The 17,410-nt window shown below is 53.0% G+C and overlaps 1 protein-coding gene across 6 annotated transcripts in view; it reads left to right on the forward strand.

The window, feature by feature from the left end:
- KDM2B (lysine demethylase 2B) overlaps window positions 1-15,655 on the forward strand; it is a 112,049-nt gene extending 96,394 nt beyond the window's left edge. For 2 of the 6 annotated variants that reach the window (XM_075534761.1, XM_075534762.1), the window contains 12 exons: window positions 1,731-1,955; window positions 6,580-6,723; window positions 7,387-7,473; window positions 7,593-7,853; window positions 8,066-8,179; window positions 8,812-8,850; window positions 8,953-9,632; window positions 10,072-10,235; window positions 10,335-10,496; window positions 11,369-11,587; window positions 14,187-14,379; window positions 14,962-15,655. In XM_075534761.1, the coding sequence (XP_075390876.1) occupies window positions 1,731-1,955; window positions 6,580-6,723; window positions 7,387-7,473; window positions 7,593-7,853; window positions 8,066-8,179; window positions 8,812-8,850; window positions 8,953-9,632; window positions 10,072-10,235; window positions 10,335-10,496; window positions 11,369-11,587; window positions 14,187-14,368 (2,277 nt within the window). In that variant the 3' untranslated portion in view covers window positions 14,369-14,379; window positions 14,962-15,655. Of the gene's footprint in view, window positions 1-1,730; window positions 1,956-6,579; window positions 6,724-7,386; window positions 7,474-7,583; window positions 7,854-8,065; window positions 8,180-8,811; window positions 8,851-8,952; window positions 9,633-10,071; window positions 10,236-10,334; window positions 10,497-11,368; window positions 11,588-14,186; window positions 14,380-14,961 lie in introns of all 6 variants that reach the window. The other 4 variants (XM_075534760.1, XM_075534759.1, XM_075534757.1 and 1 more) reach the window with 4 other exon arrangements.
- Window positions 15,656-17,410: the final 1,755 nt, after the last annotated feature.

Below are 17,410 nucleotides of genomic sequence, written 5' to 3' on the forward strand. Positions count from 1 at the left end.
GGCTCTAGAGGGTCCCAGAGCCAGCCCTTCCCCTCTGGTAGTGTTCCGTGGACATTGTGGCAGGCCTCTGTTGTTGTCCACTTCCATGGCATGTCACCTGACCTCCTGGGTCCTTGGGGATGGCCCAGGGCTTGAGGAGTCTGTTGGCAGCAGGACACGTATGTGGTGTAGGAAGACAGGCTTTCCTGTGTCTCCGTCCCATGCGGTGGGACTTCCCTCCCCTTTGGTCAGCACCCTTCGCTGGACTGTGTAGGACCCTCCCTGCCTCTCAGGTAACCTCACTGTCATCTGCAGAGTTGGGAGCGTAGCTTTGGCGCCTGGGGAGACTTAGCTGGCCTAGTCTCCGGTGGGCTCTGCCTCTAGTGGCAGTGTCCTCATCAGGAAAAGGAGAATGGCACACTTCTGATGTAGGGTCACTGTGAGAATCGGCTTGATAGCAGTGGCTTCTTTGGGGCTGTTCCATAACAGTGACTTTAGGGCTATGACCGGGGAAATGTGGACGTGACTAGGGTAGGGCCTGATATGACTGCCCCCCAGCCGTCTTGTTGCTGTGGCCCTTCTGCACACGTTACTGTTCCTTGGTCAGCCATTGCTACTTCGGGTGTAGAGACCCTGCGTGGGGCCTCTAGAAATTTTACCAGGCTCTAAAAAGGGTGAGGGTTTTTTCTTTGTCTTTTGGGTTTTTTTTTTCACTCCTGATGGACTTGACATTGTGTATCCTGCATGGTGTCTGCCGTGGTACGGGAGTGTGTGGAGCTGGAGGGTGGCCGAGAGCAAGTGGGTGGTGGTGGCTAGGCTGCCCTAGAGGTGTGGGTGGGCTTGACTGGGAGATGGGGTGGGGGACATGAGGTTGAACAGGCTGGTGGGCAGCCTGAGCTAGCGTTTCTCTTCCTCCTGGGGCCACCCCACTATCAGCACCCTGGCAGGGTCTGTGAAGGCTACATCTGGGGGGGGGGAGCGGGACAGGCAGTGATATGTAGAGGGAATTGATGGGGACCAGGCTTCATCTAGGAGACAGTGGGTGGCTTTTCTTGCCTGTGGTTTTTCTCCTTGGTCTGTGTGTGGTAACAGGACTCCTGGATTGCAGAGTCTCGGGGCTGGAGGCCACCAGGCAGGGCCTGTTCTCTTGGTCATTTTATGATGATCACCACTTTGTGTTTATCTAGGTCCCTGGGTGGTGCAAGGGTAAAGCCCATCCAAGAGTGCCTGGAAGAAAGGACTGGTGATCTACTTTATCCATAAACATAGCCAAGGAAACCCTATGGAGCAGTTCTCATTTGTGACATGGGGTGGCCATGAGTCAGTGGCAGCGGGTTTTTGGTGTGCTGTTCTTTCTTGCAAGTTTGGAGTCCACCTAGGTCAGACTGGGTGAAGGAGTCAGAAGGTCAAGGTCTTGGAGTTGACTTCAATACTCCCTGGTGGGGTGATGCCCAAGTATTTATTGTGCTAGTCACCTAGTGATGACGCGGTGGGCTCTGGCAGAGGACAGAACACATGTTACCACCGAAGTGTTCTGCTGACGTGCAGGGTGGGGGCTTCAGAAGAGAAGCTCATTTCAGAGGAGTGGGAGGTTGAGGCCCTGGCCACTGGGGGGAGCGGCTTAGAGCCGAGGCAGGTGCAGCCTTGCTGGCCACAGGAAAGGGTTCAGCCTGGAGGGAGGCCTAGCACCAGGGTTTATGGCCTCATAGGGACTCCCATTTCACCAACCCCATCTGTCTGTCCCCTTGCAGAATCGGGCAGTGGGTCGCCCCAAAGGCAAGCTGGGCCCAGCCTCTGCTGTGAAATTGGCTGCTAACCGGACCACGGCGGGAGCTCGCCGGCGCCGGACGCGATGCCGCAAGTGCGAGGCCTGCCTGCGGACGGAGTGCGGCGAGTGCCACTTCTGCAAGGACATGAAGAAGTTCGGGGGCCCTGGGCGGATGAAGCAGAGCTGCATCATGCGGCAGTGCATCGCGGTGAGTGTGTGGCTAGGACCCGTACTGGGTGGGCAGCCAGCTGGGTAGAGAGAGTGCTTCAGGCCCCCTTGCACTCCACCCTCTGCCTCAACCTGCTAATTGTCCACCAAGAGAAAACCCCCTGCGCCCTGGAGGTCCGGGGTGTCTCTGTGTAGCACTGGGTGCCCCACCACGTGTAGGCTCCTCGTCACAGCCCGTGACCTCAGAACTCCTTCCTTCTGCCATTACCGATGTCTGGCAACTTGTCCTGTCTGTGACTGTGCTGCCTACATTGACTTCAGGATATCAGTACACTCTCCCCCCATCCCCTTCCCCTTTCCCATCTTCAATTTCAGAGGTCTAGCTGGAGGATTGGGGCCCCTCCTGAGGACCACCCAGAGAGGCAGGGCGATTATGGGACCACCGGCCTTCACCTCCAGCAGGACCAGTGCACTAGAGGGTCTAGCCTTTGGCTCCAGAAGTTAGGAATGGTCCTTGTTTTTTCCATGAGTCATCCTTACTCAGGCCCTTCATCAGGGTCCCACCCACACTCTCCCGTGGGGCACTGCCTCAGGCTCAGCGATATTCTTGCACCCCAGAAAAGCAGGCTAGGCTGGAGGGGCAGGATTCCAGGGCACAAGTGGCTCCCCAACAGGCCCAGCCTGGCACAGGGCGATTGTCAGCTACTCTCCCTGGCTGCCCACACCTCTAAGCCTTAGGCTCCTTTTTCCACCACACACACAGCTCTGCCTAGGTTTTTGGTTGGCACGTGTGCCCCCGGCCATCTGCATGGACAGCAGGGAATGTATGCACCCTGGATGAAGGGCAGGAGGGTCTGGGCATGGGTCTGTGGTTATTTTGCGAGGGCCAGTGTGGTCATTGTGTTGGGCCAGGATGTAGGAGAGGTAGTCTGTTGTTGGACCTGGTGGTTCTGAGGAGAGTTTTACCCAAACATAGTGACTCGGCAGTGAACCCTGGACTGTCTTAAACTGGCCTCTTCCCCCACCCTGGTTCCCTGAGACATTCTTTGCCTCCCCTAGAGCTATAGGGTTCCAACTTCCCTTCCACAGTACTTAGTCCCTCTGCCAAGCTGAGCGCTCACTGTCAGGTTCACTAACAACCACTATAGGGCTGAACTTCCTGTAGTGTGTCTCCTGTCCCCATGGTCCTTTGCCTTTTTCTTTACCACTGGCAGCACACTCTCGTGCGGACCTCTCTCCTCAACCTGCTTTGGCTCCCAGGTGCAAAGCCCCACCCACCCTTGACTCCTGCTTGTTGGACTAGTTCCTTCCACATTTATCCAACCAGGACAAGTATGAGCCCCTCCCCTCCAGGCCTTTACTAGGCCCTCTCTGATTTGCTGTACGTTTTTTTTTCTTCTTTTAAGAAGTTTTGGGTTTACAAAAAATTGAAAAAAACAGTACAGGGGATTTCTGTCTCCCCCATTAATGACACATCACATTGGCATGGTTCATTTTCTATGATGAGTGAACCAGTAAAACCCCAAATCATTGCCATCAAGTTGATTCTGCTCCCAAGCAACTCTATCTATAGACCAGCGCAGAACTGCCTCCACTGGGGCGGGGCACGTGGTTCCTGAGACTCAATGCTCATGAGAACACATGGCTTCATATTTCTCCCAGAAGATGTCTGGTGGGCGCCAACCACTGACCTTTCAGTTAGCAGCCGGCATTTATTAAGCCACTAGGGCTCCCTAATGAACCAGGAGTAGCATGTCATTGTCAGCTAAGGCCATACTTTGTTCAGGTTCCTGTAGTTTTCCTCTGGGGTCCTTTTTCTGCTTTAGCATCTCTGGGAGCCCACGCGACCACAGTCTTCATGTCTTCTGAGGCTTCTCTTGGCTGTGACAGTCTCAGACTTTCCTTGGTCTCAGTGAGCTTGATGGGATTTAAAAATCCAGAGCCAACATCAGCATCTTCTGACTCTCCTACTACTTAACTACTTATTTCTTTGAGTTCTGCCTTCCTATCTCCCAAGTGCCTCTAGAGGAGCAACCGTCTCCCCACAGTTCCATCCCTCTTGGCACCTTATTTCATGCTTCGGAGCTGTTCCATAACTTCGGATGTGTGAAGGAAGATGCTTCTACCAGCAGTGTTCTGTGCATTTGAGTTCAAATGTTGGTGCTCTCGTGCAGACCTTTCCACTTCTCAGTGGTGTGCGTGTCCCAGCATTTTGGGAGCTCCCTAAAGCAGGGTGATAGGAAGGCCGCACTCACTCTGCGCAGTCTGCAGGTTTAGCTGCTTTCTTGCCAGCCCCACCTTATGGCAACCTCCTGCATGTCAGTGCAGTGGAGCCATTATGACCCACAGGGTTGTCGTGGGCTGTTTTATCTGGAACGAGGTCCCCAAGTCTGTCTGGGACAACAGTGCTGGAGGCAGGGCAGGGCCTGGGGGTGAAGTGAGGATCATCCAAACTGACCTCTTTTTGAATGTGAATTTTATTTGTTGATAGTCATTACAAAAGTGATGTCTTCAATTTGTTATAAAGTAACTAAAAACCCATTACATATGAACACAGGTCATATATGTTATGTGAGAAGGGGGAAAAAGTAGTATTTACCCCAGAAGTTAGTAAGAAGAGTGGTGTTTTATATTTTTACAAATCTGTTTTTCTGTCTCCTTTGTTAGGAGAAAAATGGGTTTCCTTATCTGTTTCCATATTCAATCTGTTGTGATACATCTTTTTGGTGAAAATATCGGAGGAAAATCTGGCCCTCACTTGGGTATAGACTGAGAAAAAGGCAGAGTGTGTTAATAGCCTTATTAGATAATTGTGTATATTCTTTGATATGACACTAAAACTCAATAGGTGGCAGTTTCCTAAAGGTTACTTGGGATGTAGAATAGGAAACTGTATCAGTGAACTGTCTATACTATGTTACATTAAAACCTATTCATCTTTCTAGCCCTTTGAAAAACTCAGTTACTGGTGCGTGATTTCGTATGGTCATCTGTTATGGTCATGTGTTTGTCACTTGCTTATGGACTGTCTTGTTTTCCGACAGTCTGCATTTGAGGGTGAACAGGGACAAATTGACTGCCCACTTCTGTTGAGCATGAATGAAGTGTACCTGGCTTTCATGAATGCCCTGGTGCGGGGAGAGTAGCACTGGTTGTGATGGTGAGGGTGATGTGTCAGCTCGGTTGGACTGTGATAACTTAGTGGTTTGGTTCTTGTGCCATGATGTCATTTAAAAGTTATGTATTAACGTACTTTGCCAACTATGCAACAATGTATTCATTCTCCATTGTGTGATCTAGCGTGGTCATCTTCCATTTTTGCAGAATGCCCTGACTTTGGAAAGTGTCTATAAGTGAGGAGCGGATGTGTTGTCTCACATAAGCTAGAAAAAAATTTTAACTTAGCACATCAGATATCGTGTGTGTGTCTGTGTGTTTAGATCACTTTGTTGATGTCTGCACCGGTGTCATCAGGAAAGTCGATAAGCATTGGGAATTGTTCAGTTTGTGCTAGCTAATATAAGTTTTCAAAACTCAAAAAAATTTTTTTTTAAAACTCAAAATTTTTATCATTTGTAATAGACGCTGTCAGCTATTCTTCTAGAAGCAACAGAGTTGCATCTTTCTCTTGGAGAAAATGTCTGCCCAGTGCTCAGAGGTCTGTGGCCATGGGTGGATTTTGGCTTTTCCCTACAGAACATGCATTTTCAACAACACTTTATGGTGAGGATGTGCAGGCTATCAAACATTCGCCGTGTCCACCATTGTCATATGTGTAATTCAGTGTCCTGAGCCTGCTTGCTTTGCTGCCACTGCCATGGTTGATCAGTTTCCCGGTTTTCTTAGCCCCCTTCACAGAAGTGTAGTTCCTTCCCACAGCCCCTCCCACCCCTGTTACCACTAGTAAACTGCTGTTTATGCATTGGCCTGTTCTGGAGACGTCATGTAAGTGGGATCAAACAATAAGCACCCCTTTGTGTCTGGCTTCTTCCACCTGCACAGTGCTTTCAAAGCACAGTTATGCAGTGTGTGGGAGTGGGTGTGAGTATGCATGTGTCCATGCATGCGTGTGTATGTATGTGTACGCACGTGCGCAAACCTAGTTGGCAGCCCCTTGCCTAGTTCCCACCTTGTTGACTCTTTTGAGCGGGGCTGCAGTGGACATGGTGTGAATTGCAGCTTCCCATCCTCAGTTATATACCTAGGGGGTGGAATTGCTGGGTCAGGTGGTAATTCACCTAAGTGTGGTTTCTCTGCCACCCATTCTTCCAAGTAAAATACACACTCTGAAGAAAGCAGGCGCATCACCCCCGCACACACAGTGGCACAAGGATATGTCTTGTCCTCATTGGAGCTGTTGTAAACTTAGTCCTTTTTGCTGTGTGATCAGACATTCGTCAATGAAATGCAATTTTGGTGGGTGTGGCCGTAATCCAGCTGCGACTGGTCAGTGTGGTGGCATCCTTATCAAGTCAGTCTGTGGGGGTGGGGGTGATTCAGTCTGGCTAGCTCCTGGTTGTGGACACTGTGTCAAGCAGAACCTGGTCTGTAGAAGTGGTCATCCAGGGATATACGAGGGGGGGTTGGGTAGCTGGGTCATGGGTGGGTGATGTCTTGGCCATTAGTCTATCACAGCCACTTGCTGACTCTGCCTCTCTCTCCAGCCCGTGCTGCCCCATACTGCCGTGTGCCTGGTGTGTGGCGAGGCTGGGAAGGAAGACACAGTGGAGGAGGAAGAAGGCAAGTTCAACCTCATGCTCATGGAGTGCTCCATCTGCAACGAGATCATCCATCCTGGATGCCTTAAGGTGAGACACCCCTGGGGAGAGGTCTTCAACTTGGTGGTCCCTGTTAGGGGTGGCTCAGAGATTCTGCCCAGGTCTCCAAGGCAACATGCACAGGCCGAGTGATGATTCCCTGCAGTCCTGTGTGGGGCTTTAGGGAGAACAGGTGCCTAGGCAGGGAGAGTGGGCCCTGCAGAGTGACAGGTGCCTGCAGTCCTGTGTGTTTGCCCTGGGAGCTGCTCCCTGGGTGTGGTCAGGGCAGGGTTCCCTCCTCCTGGTGGCTTCAGGTGCATCCTGCCTGTCATGGGCAGTGAGTCCTACCTTTTGGCACAAGACGCCTCTGGGCTGGGCCATCAGCCCCAAGGATACCGTGTTACCCCTGGCTATTGTACTCCTATCACAATTGGTGTGGGTCTGGGTGTCTCAGTGAGTCTCGGTGGGTATGTGCCTGCCGGTTTTCTGAAAGCCTGTGAGCGAGGCACTCAGAGACCAGAGGTGGTTTTCCTGGACCACCACCCGCAGCGCTGGTGAGACTCAAACTCAGGGCCCGACCCCCAAACCCCCTTGCTTGCCCAGCTCATCTCCATGGCATAGCGGTTGGGAAGGTGCAGCTGCTATTTCTGGTGACCTTTGTCTCCCGGGCCACTCAGCCAGTTTGACTTGCTGACTCCTGCATGTACTTTGCAGATTAAGGAGTCAGAGGGTGTGGTCAACGATGAGCTTCCAAACTGCTGGGAGTGCCCGAAGTGCAACCACGCCGGCAAGACTGGGAAAGTGAGTGCCGGGCTCCGGGCCCTGGGGCCCGCACAGGGGTTGGGGGGAGCAGCAGGCAGGGGCCGGCAGGTCCAAAGATATACAGTTGGTTTGTCTCTTCTCTCTTTTTGGCCTACAAGCAAAAGCGTGGCCCTGGTTTCAAGTATGCCTCAAACCTGCCCGGCTCCCTGCTCAAGGAGCAGAAGATGAACAGGGACAACAAGGATGGGCCGGAGCCGGCCAAGCGGAGGAGCGAGTGTGAGGAGGCGCCCCGGCGCAGGTCAGACGAACACCCCAAGAAGGGGCCCCCAGAGAGCATCCTGCGCCGGAAGTCAGACGATGTGCACCTGAGGAGGAAGCGGAAGTATGAGAAGCCCCAGGAGCTGAGTGGACGCAAACGAGTATGGACAGGAAGGCCTGGTGGGGAGGGGTCGGCCCTGTGGATCCTGTAGGCAGCATAGGGGTCAGGGGTGGGGGGTGGGGGTAGGGTGGCAGCGGGCAGAACTCGGGATCCTGGCCTGGTGCTAGCCTGGCAGGTCACAATCTCCCGAGAGCCCAGCCAGATAACAGGAAGGAACAATCAGCAAGTCACTCCTCTTCCCACCCCCTTTAGGCCTCGACGCTTCCAACGTCCCCCGGTTCCTCCTCTCACCTTCCGCCGAGGCCCCCTCTAGGCAGCAGCCTCAGCCCCTGGTGGAGATCCAGTCTCACTTACTTCCAGCAGCAGGTGCTCCCATGTGCCCCGCCCTCCCGAGCCCTGGGGACTCGAGTCCCGGGCTGTGCCCCCTTAGAGGGCCTTGATCCCCTTGTGGCCCAGATTCCTGAGGCCCCTGTTCACCGAGGGCTCCCCGGCTACAGTCCTGGCCCTGTGGGGCTCCTGCTGGCATGTGGCCTGGGAAGCTTTCTGTGACATGGGCTGAGCCAGTGGGATTTTGGAAGCTGAAACCACCTCAGTGGTCTTCCACACGTGACCAGGACCTGGCTGGCTCTTGCTTGGCCCACCAGTCCTTCCCACCAACAGCCACCAGGTGGCGCCAAGTGTCTACTCCCAGCCACCCAGCCCTTAAGGTTTGGCTAGGAATGCCTGAAGGTTCTGGGATGGCTCTAGTGTCAAGTGCACTGGCAAGGGAGACTCCAGATCTTGAGGTCTGGCAGGGTGGGAGTCAGGGTGGGGCCATATGCCTTAAAACCAACAGGCAGCCCTCCATCTGTCAGTCAGATGTAAGAGGGAGAGGGTTCTGTAAAGCAGGCTTTATGCCTGCCCCTGCTATAACAATTTGGGTGGGGGTGGGGGGTGGAAAGGGACTGCACTCCAGGAACCTTGGGGGGCAAGCCCTGCATCCTTTCTTTCCTGTGCAGCTAAAACCTGGCAAAGAAGATAAACTTTTCAGGAAAAAGGTACTATATTCCTCCCTACCCTTAGCCCTATGGCAGAGGGTCAGAAGGTCCTGGGTGGGCCTGGTCCTGCCAAGGGGCTCACCCCACACATCTCATCTCCAGCGGCGGTCCTGGAAGAATGCAGAGGACCGGATCACTCTGGCCAACAAGCCGATCCGGCGCTTCAAGCAGGAGCCGGAAGATGACCTGCCGGAGGCGCCCCCCAAGTCCAGGGAGAGCGACCACTCTCGCTCCAGCTCACCCACAGCTGGGCCCAGCACCGAAGGTGCCGAGGGCCCTGAGGAGAAGAAGAAGGTGAAGATCCGCCGGAAACGGCGTCTCCCTAACAAGGAGCTGAGCAAGGAGCTGAGCAAGGAGCTAAACCAGGAGATCCGAAAGACGGAGAGCAGCCTGGCCAATGAGAACCACCAGCCCATCAAGTCTGAGCCTGAGAGTGAGAACGAGGAGCCCAAGCGGCCCCCCAGTTTCTGTGATCGCCCCCACCGCTTCAGCAAGGGCCTCAACGGCAGCCCCCGAGAGCTGCGACACCAGCTGGGTCCTGGCCTGCGGAGCCCGCCCCGAGTTATCTCCCGGCCACCTCCCTCTGTGTCCCCGCCCAAGTGCATCCAGATGGAGCGGCACGTGATCCGGCCGCCCCCCATCAGCCCCCCACCCGACTCACTGCCCCTGGATGATGGGGCAGCCCATGTCATGCACAGGGAGGTGTGGATGGCCGTCTTCAGCTACCTCAGCCACCCGGACCTGTGCGTCTGCATGCGGGTCTGCAGGACATGGAACCGCTGGTGAGCATGTACCAGGGCCGAATGTCACCTTGTTATGTGACACTCGTCGCCTCCTCCACAAAGGCCCTAGGTGGCCACAGCAGTCTGTGGATTGAGGGATACCCACTTGCCCCTCCTGGGGTGGCTCCTTGGAGGGCATGGGGAGTCCCAGACACACACTGCCAGCTGGCTTGAGCTAGGGGGTGGGGCCTCCGGTGTCCATGTGATCCCAGCCTTGATGTTCATTGGCTCTCTGGCCTCAGTATAGCTATTCCAATTATTCTTTGAACAGGGCAGATGCACTTTTATGATTTGGTCCATAGTAGTCTGGTGAGCCACACAGCTGGATGGTGGCAGAGAAGGGGCAGAAGGTCAGCTTGGTGGGGGTGGACAGGTAATGGCAGCTGTGACGAAGGCTCCAGGGGCACCCTTCCCCTGACTGCCCCTTCGGCCTGCGCAGGTGCTGTGATAAGCGGTTGTGGACCCGCATCGACCTGAACCACTGCAAGTCCATCACACCGTTGATGCTGAGTGGCATCATTCGGCGCCAGCCCGTCTCCCTGGACCTCAGTTGGACCAACATCTCCAAGAAGCAGCTGAGCTGGCTTATCAACCGGCTTCCTGGTGAGTCCTGGACCATATCTCCCGGCCATGTGGTGCAGGGGAGGAGAAGGGTGGGTCCTGGGACAGCACCTAACTTGTCACCTCTCCCTGTCCCCCAAGGGCTTCGAGACCTGGTGCTGTCTGGCTGCTCCTGGATCGCAGTCTCGGCCCTGTGCAGCTCCAGCTGTCCACTGCTCCGGACCTTGGATGTCCAGTGGGTGGAAGGACTCAAGGACGCTCAAATGCGGGACCTGTTGTCCCCTCCCACGGACAATAGGCCGGGTAAGTCCTGGTAGCGTGCAGGGCCATTGTGCTGGGCGGCCTGGTTTCGTCTGACCCCAGATCTCAGGCCTCCCCAACCAGCCAGGACTGGGCATAGGGAGACATGCTCTCTGTCACCCTGGAGCACTAGCCGGGGAGGGGGGAAGAGGAGCTCAGGAGGGAGCTCTGGCTGCTTTGGGACTCATGAGCTGATGAGACTGCTGCCGCTTCATTTGAGTGAGCAGGGTAACCCCAGACATCAAGCTATCTGTTGGCCTACTGGGTAAGATGCTGGTTCAGTATTTCTCACTCTGGATTTCTCGAGAGGCACTACCTGTTACTGTTGAGTCAGCTCTGACACCATAGAACTGCTCCATGGGGTCCTCGATGGATGTTCCATTTTCCACTGTTGATCACCGGCCCTTTCTTCAAGGACCCTCTGGATGGCGGGTGGAACGTGTTCAGCCCCAGCACCACTGAGACTCAGGAAACCGACAAATTCCCCCTCTCCTCTCTCCATCTGCCGTCCAGTGGTGTCATGTGTGTCTCAGTGAGGCTGGAGCTCTGCCTCTGACATTTCGGCTGGGTCACCCAAGTGGCTGATCTCAGCTCCGCCTCTGGACTAAGACAGATGAAGAAGAGGGAATAAGCCGCCCTCTCCTGAGGGATTAGCCACTGAGATATGTATGACTGAGGTGACATGTACATAGGGTCACTGAGTGGGAACAACAGCAGCAACACATCTTGGTTTTTGAAGGTTGGGATAAATTCTGGTTTCTGGGGGACATGGAATTCAAGCATTTCATCTTTTGAGGCCTTTTGAGGGTTGTGTCCACATAACCACATCTCCCTGCTGATGGTGACATGCTGCCCCACCCCTATTGCCCTCCTAGGTCAGATGGACAATCGGAGCAAGCTCCGGAACATTGTGGAGCTGCACCTAGCAGGGCTGGACATCACGGACGCCTCTCTGCGGCTCATCATCCGCCACCTGCCCCTGCTCTCCAAGCTCCACCTCAGCTACTGTAACCACGTCACTGACCAGTCCATCAACCTGCTCACTGCCGTGGGCACCACCACCAGAGACTCCTTAACTGAAATCACCCTGTCAGGTGAGCAGTTAGCCCTGCTGCCTGAGGTGGGGAGGGGAGCATCCCCTGCCCTGGTGGTCAGCCCTGGAATAGTCCCCCACAGCCCTTGTGGGGCAGTAAGTTCCGGTCAGATTTGTAGTGCTGGCAGCATGAGGCACAGGAATGACTTGACCCAAAGTGAGGGGCAGAGAAGGCTTCCTGAGGTGGTGACAGGTGAGCTGATGACGCACCCAGGCTGGGCTATGAGGTTACGGCACGGTGGGAGGGAGGCACAGGGCTCACCGTCACTCTGGCTGTTGTCATCCCGATTGGGACGTGCACCTCCACCCCTATTGTCAGAGGGACTATCGCTGTAGAAGAAAAGGAAATGCCAGTCCATCCCATCCCATCCCATCACTGTGTCTGTCATGTGTTCCACTGAGGGGGCTTCAAGAACGGGGGGCACCGTATGTGGCAAGGTGGGCAGAGGCCTGCCAGCTCTGGCTGCTCCACAGTGGGCAATGGGATCTGGATGTGGCAAAGCCACGCTTTTGTGACTCCTTTTAGATGTTTCATTTTCTTCCCCAGAAACTTCCAGTAATGGACACGGTTGGATGCTGACTCTGCCTCATCGGGGGTTCCTCTCCTAGCAGTAGGGTCGCTATGAGTTGGAATCCACTCGGTGGTATTTGGGGTGGTTTTAATTTTGTTATTTGGTCTGGCTAGAGGGGTACCAGCCCCTCCCTCAGGGCAGTCCACAAGGCAAGGTGTGAAGCATGGTGGGCATTTGGTTTCTTCTACCATGCGACCCATCGAGGTTGTCTTTTCATCTCTGCGTTCTTCATATGTGACCTGTGTCTGAGGAATCTCTGGGCCGACTCTCCTAGATGCCCTGTCACCACTTTCTGCTCTCTTTCGTCAGCAGAACTGGTGGGGTGATGGCGAGTCTCCCCACCAGATGGATGATGCATTTCAGGATCAGTGAGCTTTGTTGTAGGCTAGTGACAGTGCAGGCGCAGTTGTCTTGTTATTTGACCTGAAGATTGGGTGCGTAAGCCAGGCCCTGGCCTTACCTCTTCCCTCCCATTCTGTGTGTTCCCCCTGTCCACCCCACCCCACCTCACCCTGACAGCATCAAAGACCATTTGAGTCTTCATCCTTGAGTGATTTGAGTTTCTTTTTGGACCTTGGCAGGAAGTTTTCTTCAGCTTGATTTTCTGAAGTTTGGTGAGGAGGGGGTCTGTCAGCTACCATACCCATTTCTCACATTGCATCATGATTGTCTCCTGTCTCTTCCCTTTCTAGATAACTCTACTTTCTCTTCTCTTGCCACGTGTGATCCTTTGTGCTCCTCCACCCATCTCTACATGAGTTTTTAGTTTTTGCTCTCCTCGTATATTAAGCCAAATGAAATTGCGGTGTATGGAGCGGTCAAAAACAGTCATATGTTAGTGGCTTCTTACTTTGTAATTCCCTTTCTGCAGTTGTGTGTGGTTCTCTGAGTGTGTGCAGACTGGCCTCTTGTTCGTGTGCAAAGATTATCTCACTTGTGGACCTGACAGGTGGTTCTCCTGTCTCTTCTGCCTGCATAGGTTCTGTGACCCTCTGTTGAATCAGTGGTTCTCCTTAGATGTGTCCTGCTGCAGGGTGACGGCATCTGTCCCTGTGGACAGTGGTCAGTCAGTCTGCCTGTGTCTTTAAACGTGTCACTGGGTCACTGCCTGGCCTGTCTATTAGAGTTCTCTTAGGTAGCTTGGTAGAAGCCCCACCACACCCTTCTTGATTCACTTGTCCCCAATCAGGTTTCTTTGTGGCTTTTGCGTCAAAATTCCCAGAAGCTGGAACCCAAAGACCCTTCCATCAAGAGAGCTGACTAGAAAGGGGGCCTTTTCCATGGACAGTCCTTTGTCTGGGGACCATCATAATCAGCCTGCATCCCCAACACCATGTGCCAGCTCTACCCCCACCCCAACCCCCAGTGGATTGGCTGTGACAAACTTGCTCACTCCAGCTCCCTGCTGGCCCATGGGGCCTTCTTGCTGGTGTTTCTATTCCTGCTCCATTTAATGGGAAAAGTGAAGCACAGGTACCAGTGATACCTAGCATTTGATGCCATCAAGAGGAAGCAGAGTGGTGACTCCTAGGCTCAGTGAGTGCTTAGTAGGATGGCGAATAGTGACGAGGCTGGATTCGGTTCTCAGAGCCTCACAGAGGAGGTGGGTTTTACAGAAGGCAGTGAGCCCATGGAGGATGGTCCAAGGTGGAATACGCAAGCTTTCAGCATTTTCTGCTTAGGATCCAGGTAGAATGGGATCAGGAGGAAAAGGGGGCGGGGCTGGAAAGCAGGGTGAGGACAGGGTCAGAGCTGCCAAGGGACCCTCTCCTCTCTTAGCACTTAGTTGTAAGACAGCTGCAGCTCTGAGTGCATTGATAGTCCCTCCAAAATGTGCATGATTTGGAGACAAGCATAGGGTGGTCGCTACACAGATAACACACTGTTCCCTTGTGATGTCTGATTAGCCTTCACAACTAAAACCACCCCTGGCAGTTGTCTTGAGGAGGTTCTGGGCTGAAAACATCTGGGCTTTGGGGGGCCACTAGGCTCCCTTTCTCATCACATATTGTTTCCTTGTCCCTGCAGATTGCAATAAGGTCACTGATCAGTGCCTGTCCTTCTTCAAACGCTGTGGGAATATCTGTCATATTGACCTAAGGTACTGCAAGCAAGTCACCAAGGAAGGCTGTGAGCAGTTCATAGCGGAAATGTCCGTCAGTGTCCAGTTTGGACAAGTAGAAGAGAAACTCCTGCAAAAACTGAGTTAGTCCAAGGGCAAGTATGTAAATATGGGGTGGGGGTGGGGGGTGATGGTGCGGGAGAGACATGGGGAAGACTTTACAAAAAGATCCTGGGAGTTTTCTTTTCAACCTGGAACTTGGAACTGCAGGCCCCGAAATGATTCCATTTTGCAAGTCTTGCCAAGGAAAAAGCTGTCCCACCAGCTCTTCTGAAAGAGGGTGCCAGTCCCTTTCCTTTGGCCTTTCAGAGCTGAGACAGCACTGCTTCCTGGACCCTTTCTAAGGAGCCTTGAGCAAGGCAACATTCCCAGTGGTGGAGAATGGATGGGCTGTGGCTGGCCATCTGATTCAGCAGCTTTCTTGGGTGGCAGTGTTGGTTTGGTCTTTGAACACCTCATTCCAGACAGCCCTGAGGCTCTTGACAGCCTCATAAAAAAGTGGACCACACACCCCATCTCTGCCGCCATCTTGACACATTTTTGGTTTGGTTTTGTTACAGCTTCCATTATGCAGAACTATTTTTGTACAAATTGTTTAAAATTATTTATGCAAGATTTAACTGCAAACCAATGTTTATTATTATTATTGTTGAGATTGCCAACTTTCATGGTTTCCTCAAGGTAGAGAACTTCACCTGAACTTCCTCGACAGACGTACCCGGATCTGAGTGGGCTGGACCTTCCCTTCAGGAGCATGTTCCCGGAGACTGGGAGCCTGCTTTGTGCATCCAGAAGTGACACTCGGGTGTTGTGGAAATATGTAAATTACGGTTTGAAGTGAGACACTTTGCCAAGTTTTCACTTTTGCTCAAGATTTTTAAATTCTGACTTCAGCCTTTGCTCTCAGGAGGGTCCCACCTGGGCATGAGCTCTTGGACTGGGTGAAATTCATGCAGTCGAGAGAAAAGACTCACCAACCCAGCGGGGCCTCTCTCTGTTCTCGCCTCTGCCGTGCGAGTGAGTTCTCAGCTGAGATTTCTCACTTGGCCCTTTCCTCATTGTCACATTATGCATTCAAAAGTGCCACTGTCTAAGGTGATGTTGTCCCAGACCTCCCCTGAGGCCATTTTACTTTTGTTGACTTTGTATAAACAATTGTACAAAAAAAACCACCCTTGGACGTAAGAGGGTTTCTGTTCTAGCTGTTTTAAGTGGAGAGCCCGAGCCAGCAGGCTCTCAAGCCTGGAAAACCCTGCTTAGATCCAGGTCTCTACCTACCTATCTTCTCGCTCGCAGGAGAACACACAGCGGCACCCTGGAACATGTGTTTTCCTTGTCCCTGACTCCTTGTGGCTAATAAAGGCAATGGAAGGAACTGTGCTCTGATAATGGCCTGTGTAGGGCTAAGGCCTTGGCACCCTGAAGGGCAGGGTGTCTCCCACCTGTACAAAATTCCTTGCCAGGTTGTTTTAGTGTCACCACAGCCTAAGAAGAAAGACCCTGCTGCAGGGAGGGGTCATTTCTTCAGGCTCTCCAGGCACTTTACTTGACTGAAGAAGCGCTGTAAGCATGTTAAAGCTTCCTTCCTCCATAATCAATAGCCAGGTAAACGTTGGCCCTGTGCTCAGCTACAGTATGTTTGCCTCTCTCCTTTTCTATTGCTGTAGCCCTCAAGGTTGCATTCAAGTAGGCACAAGTTCCTTCAGGAATTAGAGACCTGTAAAGCCATGGCAGCCCCAATGTGACAACTGTTTATTTCACACTCTGGCTCATTTATAAAAACATGACTGATCACTGCATGTGGAACATCCCCCACAAGAGGTAGTTCCTTCCTTTTTTCTTCAGAGACTGAGTCATTCTGCTGTCCAGAGCAGTTACTGCCTTCTTTGTTATGTGGTTTAAGGGTGACAGTGGCTTTCTGTTGAAAGATCTTCCTGGGCAACCGTTAGGAGCAGATGGCGAAGGGCAGAGTTCGGGGCTAAAGTCACTCACCTTCTGTAGTACTTCCTGGAGCACAGGGTCTGCCCAGATAGACTAGAAGAGGTCAGTAGGGATGAAAGCTAACATACAGGCACCAACAGAGCCGGATACAGCCTCCTCCAGTCAGATCAGAGGATGCTGTGCCCAACCCCATAAAATGAGGCCCCCCTTTGGATCTAGTGAGGACGCCTAACATAAGCCATAGCTGCTCTTTGAGGGGAAGTGTGAGCACCTTAGGAATGCTTCTAACATCGCTTGCCATTTCTGAGGAAGAAGAAAGGCCACCCTTTCCTCTAGGTCACAGTCTGGTTTTATTCCACAGGCAAGCTATGGAAGCCACCCAAGGGCAGTAACATTGGTTCCTCCAGGGAAGGGGCAGTGACTCCCCAATGATCCTCCCGACCCTGAGCATCTAATCCACGTGCCAGACCGCAGCTAGCATGCAGACCCAGGGGGTGTGGCTACCTCTGCAAACAAGTTACTCAGGCCACTAAAATGTTACTTCATGCCACTCAAGATGTACTCCATGGAGAGCCTGGTGACTTCGGCGAAAACATGCAACAGAGATCGGATATAAATCCAAGAGGAAACATTTCAGTGCTTGCCAACTGAAACCTGTACCAATAGGGCTGACTTATTTTTGGACAAAACTAGCACCTGCTGCTTAGCTTCTATTTACGTGTATTTACTTTCACCTGCTGGCCTAAATTTAAAGACTTTTTACCACCAAATTAGCTGTTTTGGAGAGCATAGCATTTCAGACTTTGTCTCAGAGAAGGTGTAGACAAGCCAAGAGGCCATCTGGCTGTGGTTGAAAAGCCATGGCCTCAGGCTGCTTACAGCCCTGAGCTCTGTGAGCACACATGCTGAGGGTGGGGGTGGCTAGCCCTCAGTTCACAGTACTTGACTCTTCAAGGAAGACCTGCTGGTCTGTGTGGTAGGTCCTTGAGCACCTGAGGGGAAGGCCTGTGGATGGACCCACTGCAGTCATTAGATAAACCCTGTCGATCTCAGCCTTATCCCAGAGTATGCCGACCACTGATGGGGCCACATCCATTGGCTGGTCTCATATAAGCACCAAAGTCCCGAGAACAAATTTCAGCTAGTGTATATAAGCCAGTGTCTCAAGAGTCTCATTTGCTATGTGTTT

This window comes from Tenrec ecaudatus, chromosome 16 (assembly GCF_050624435.1).
Source record: "Tenrec ecaudatus isolate mTenEca1 chromosome 16, mTenEca1.hap1, whole genome shotgun sequence".
NCBI classification, from domain to species: domain Eukaryota; kingdom Metazoa; phylum Chordata; class Mammalia; order Afrosoricida; family Tenrecidae; genus Tenrec; species Tenrec ecaudatus.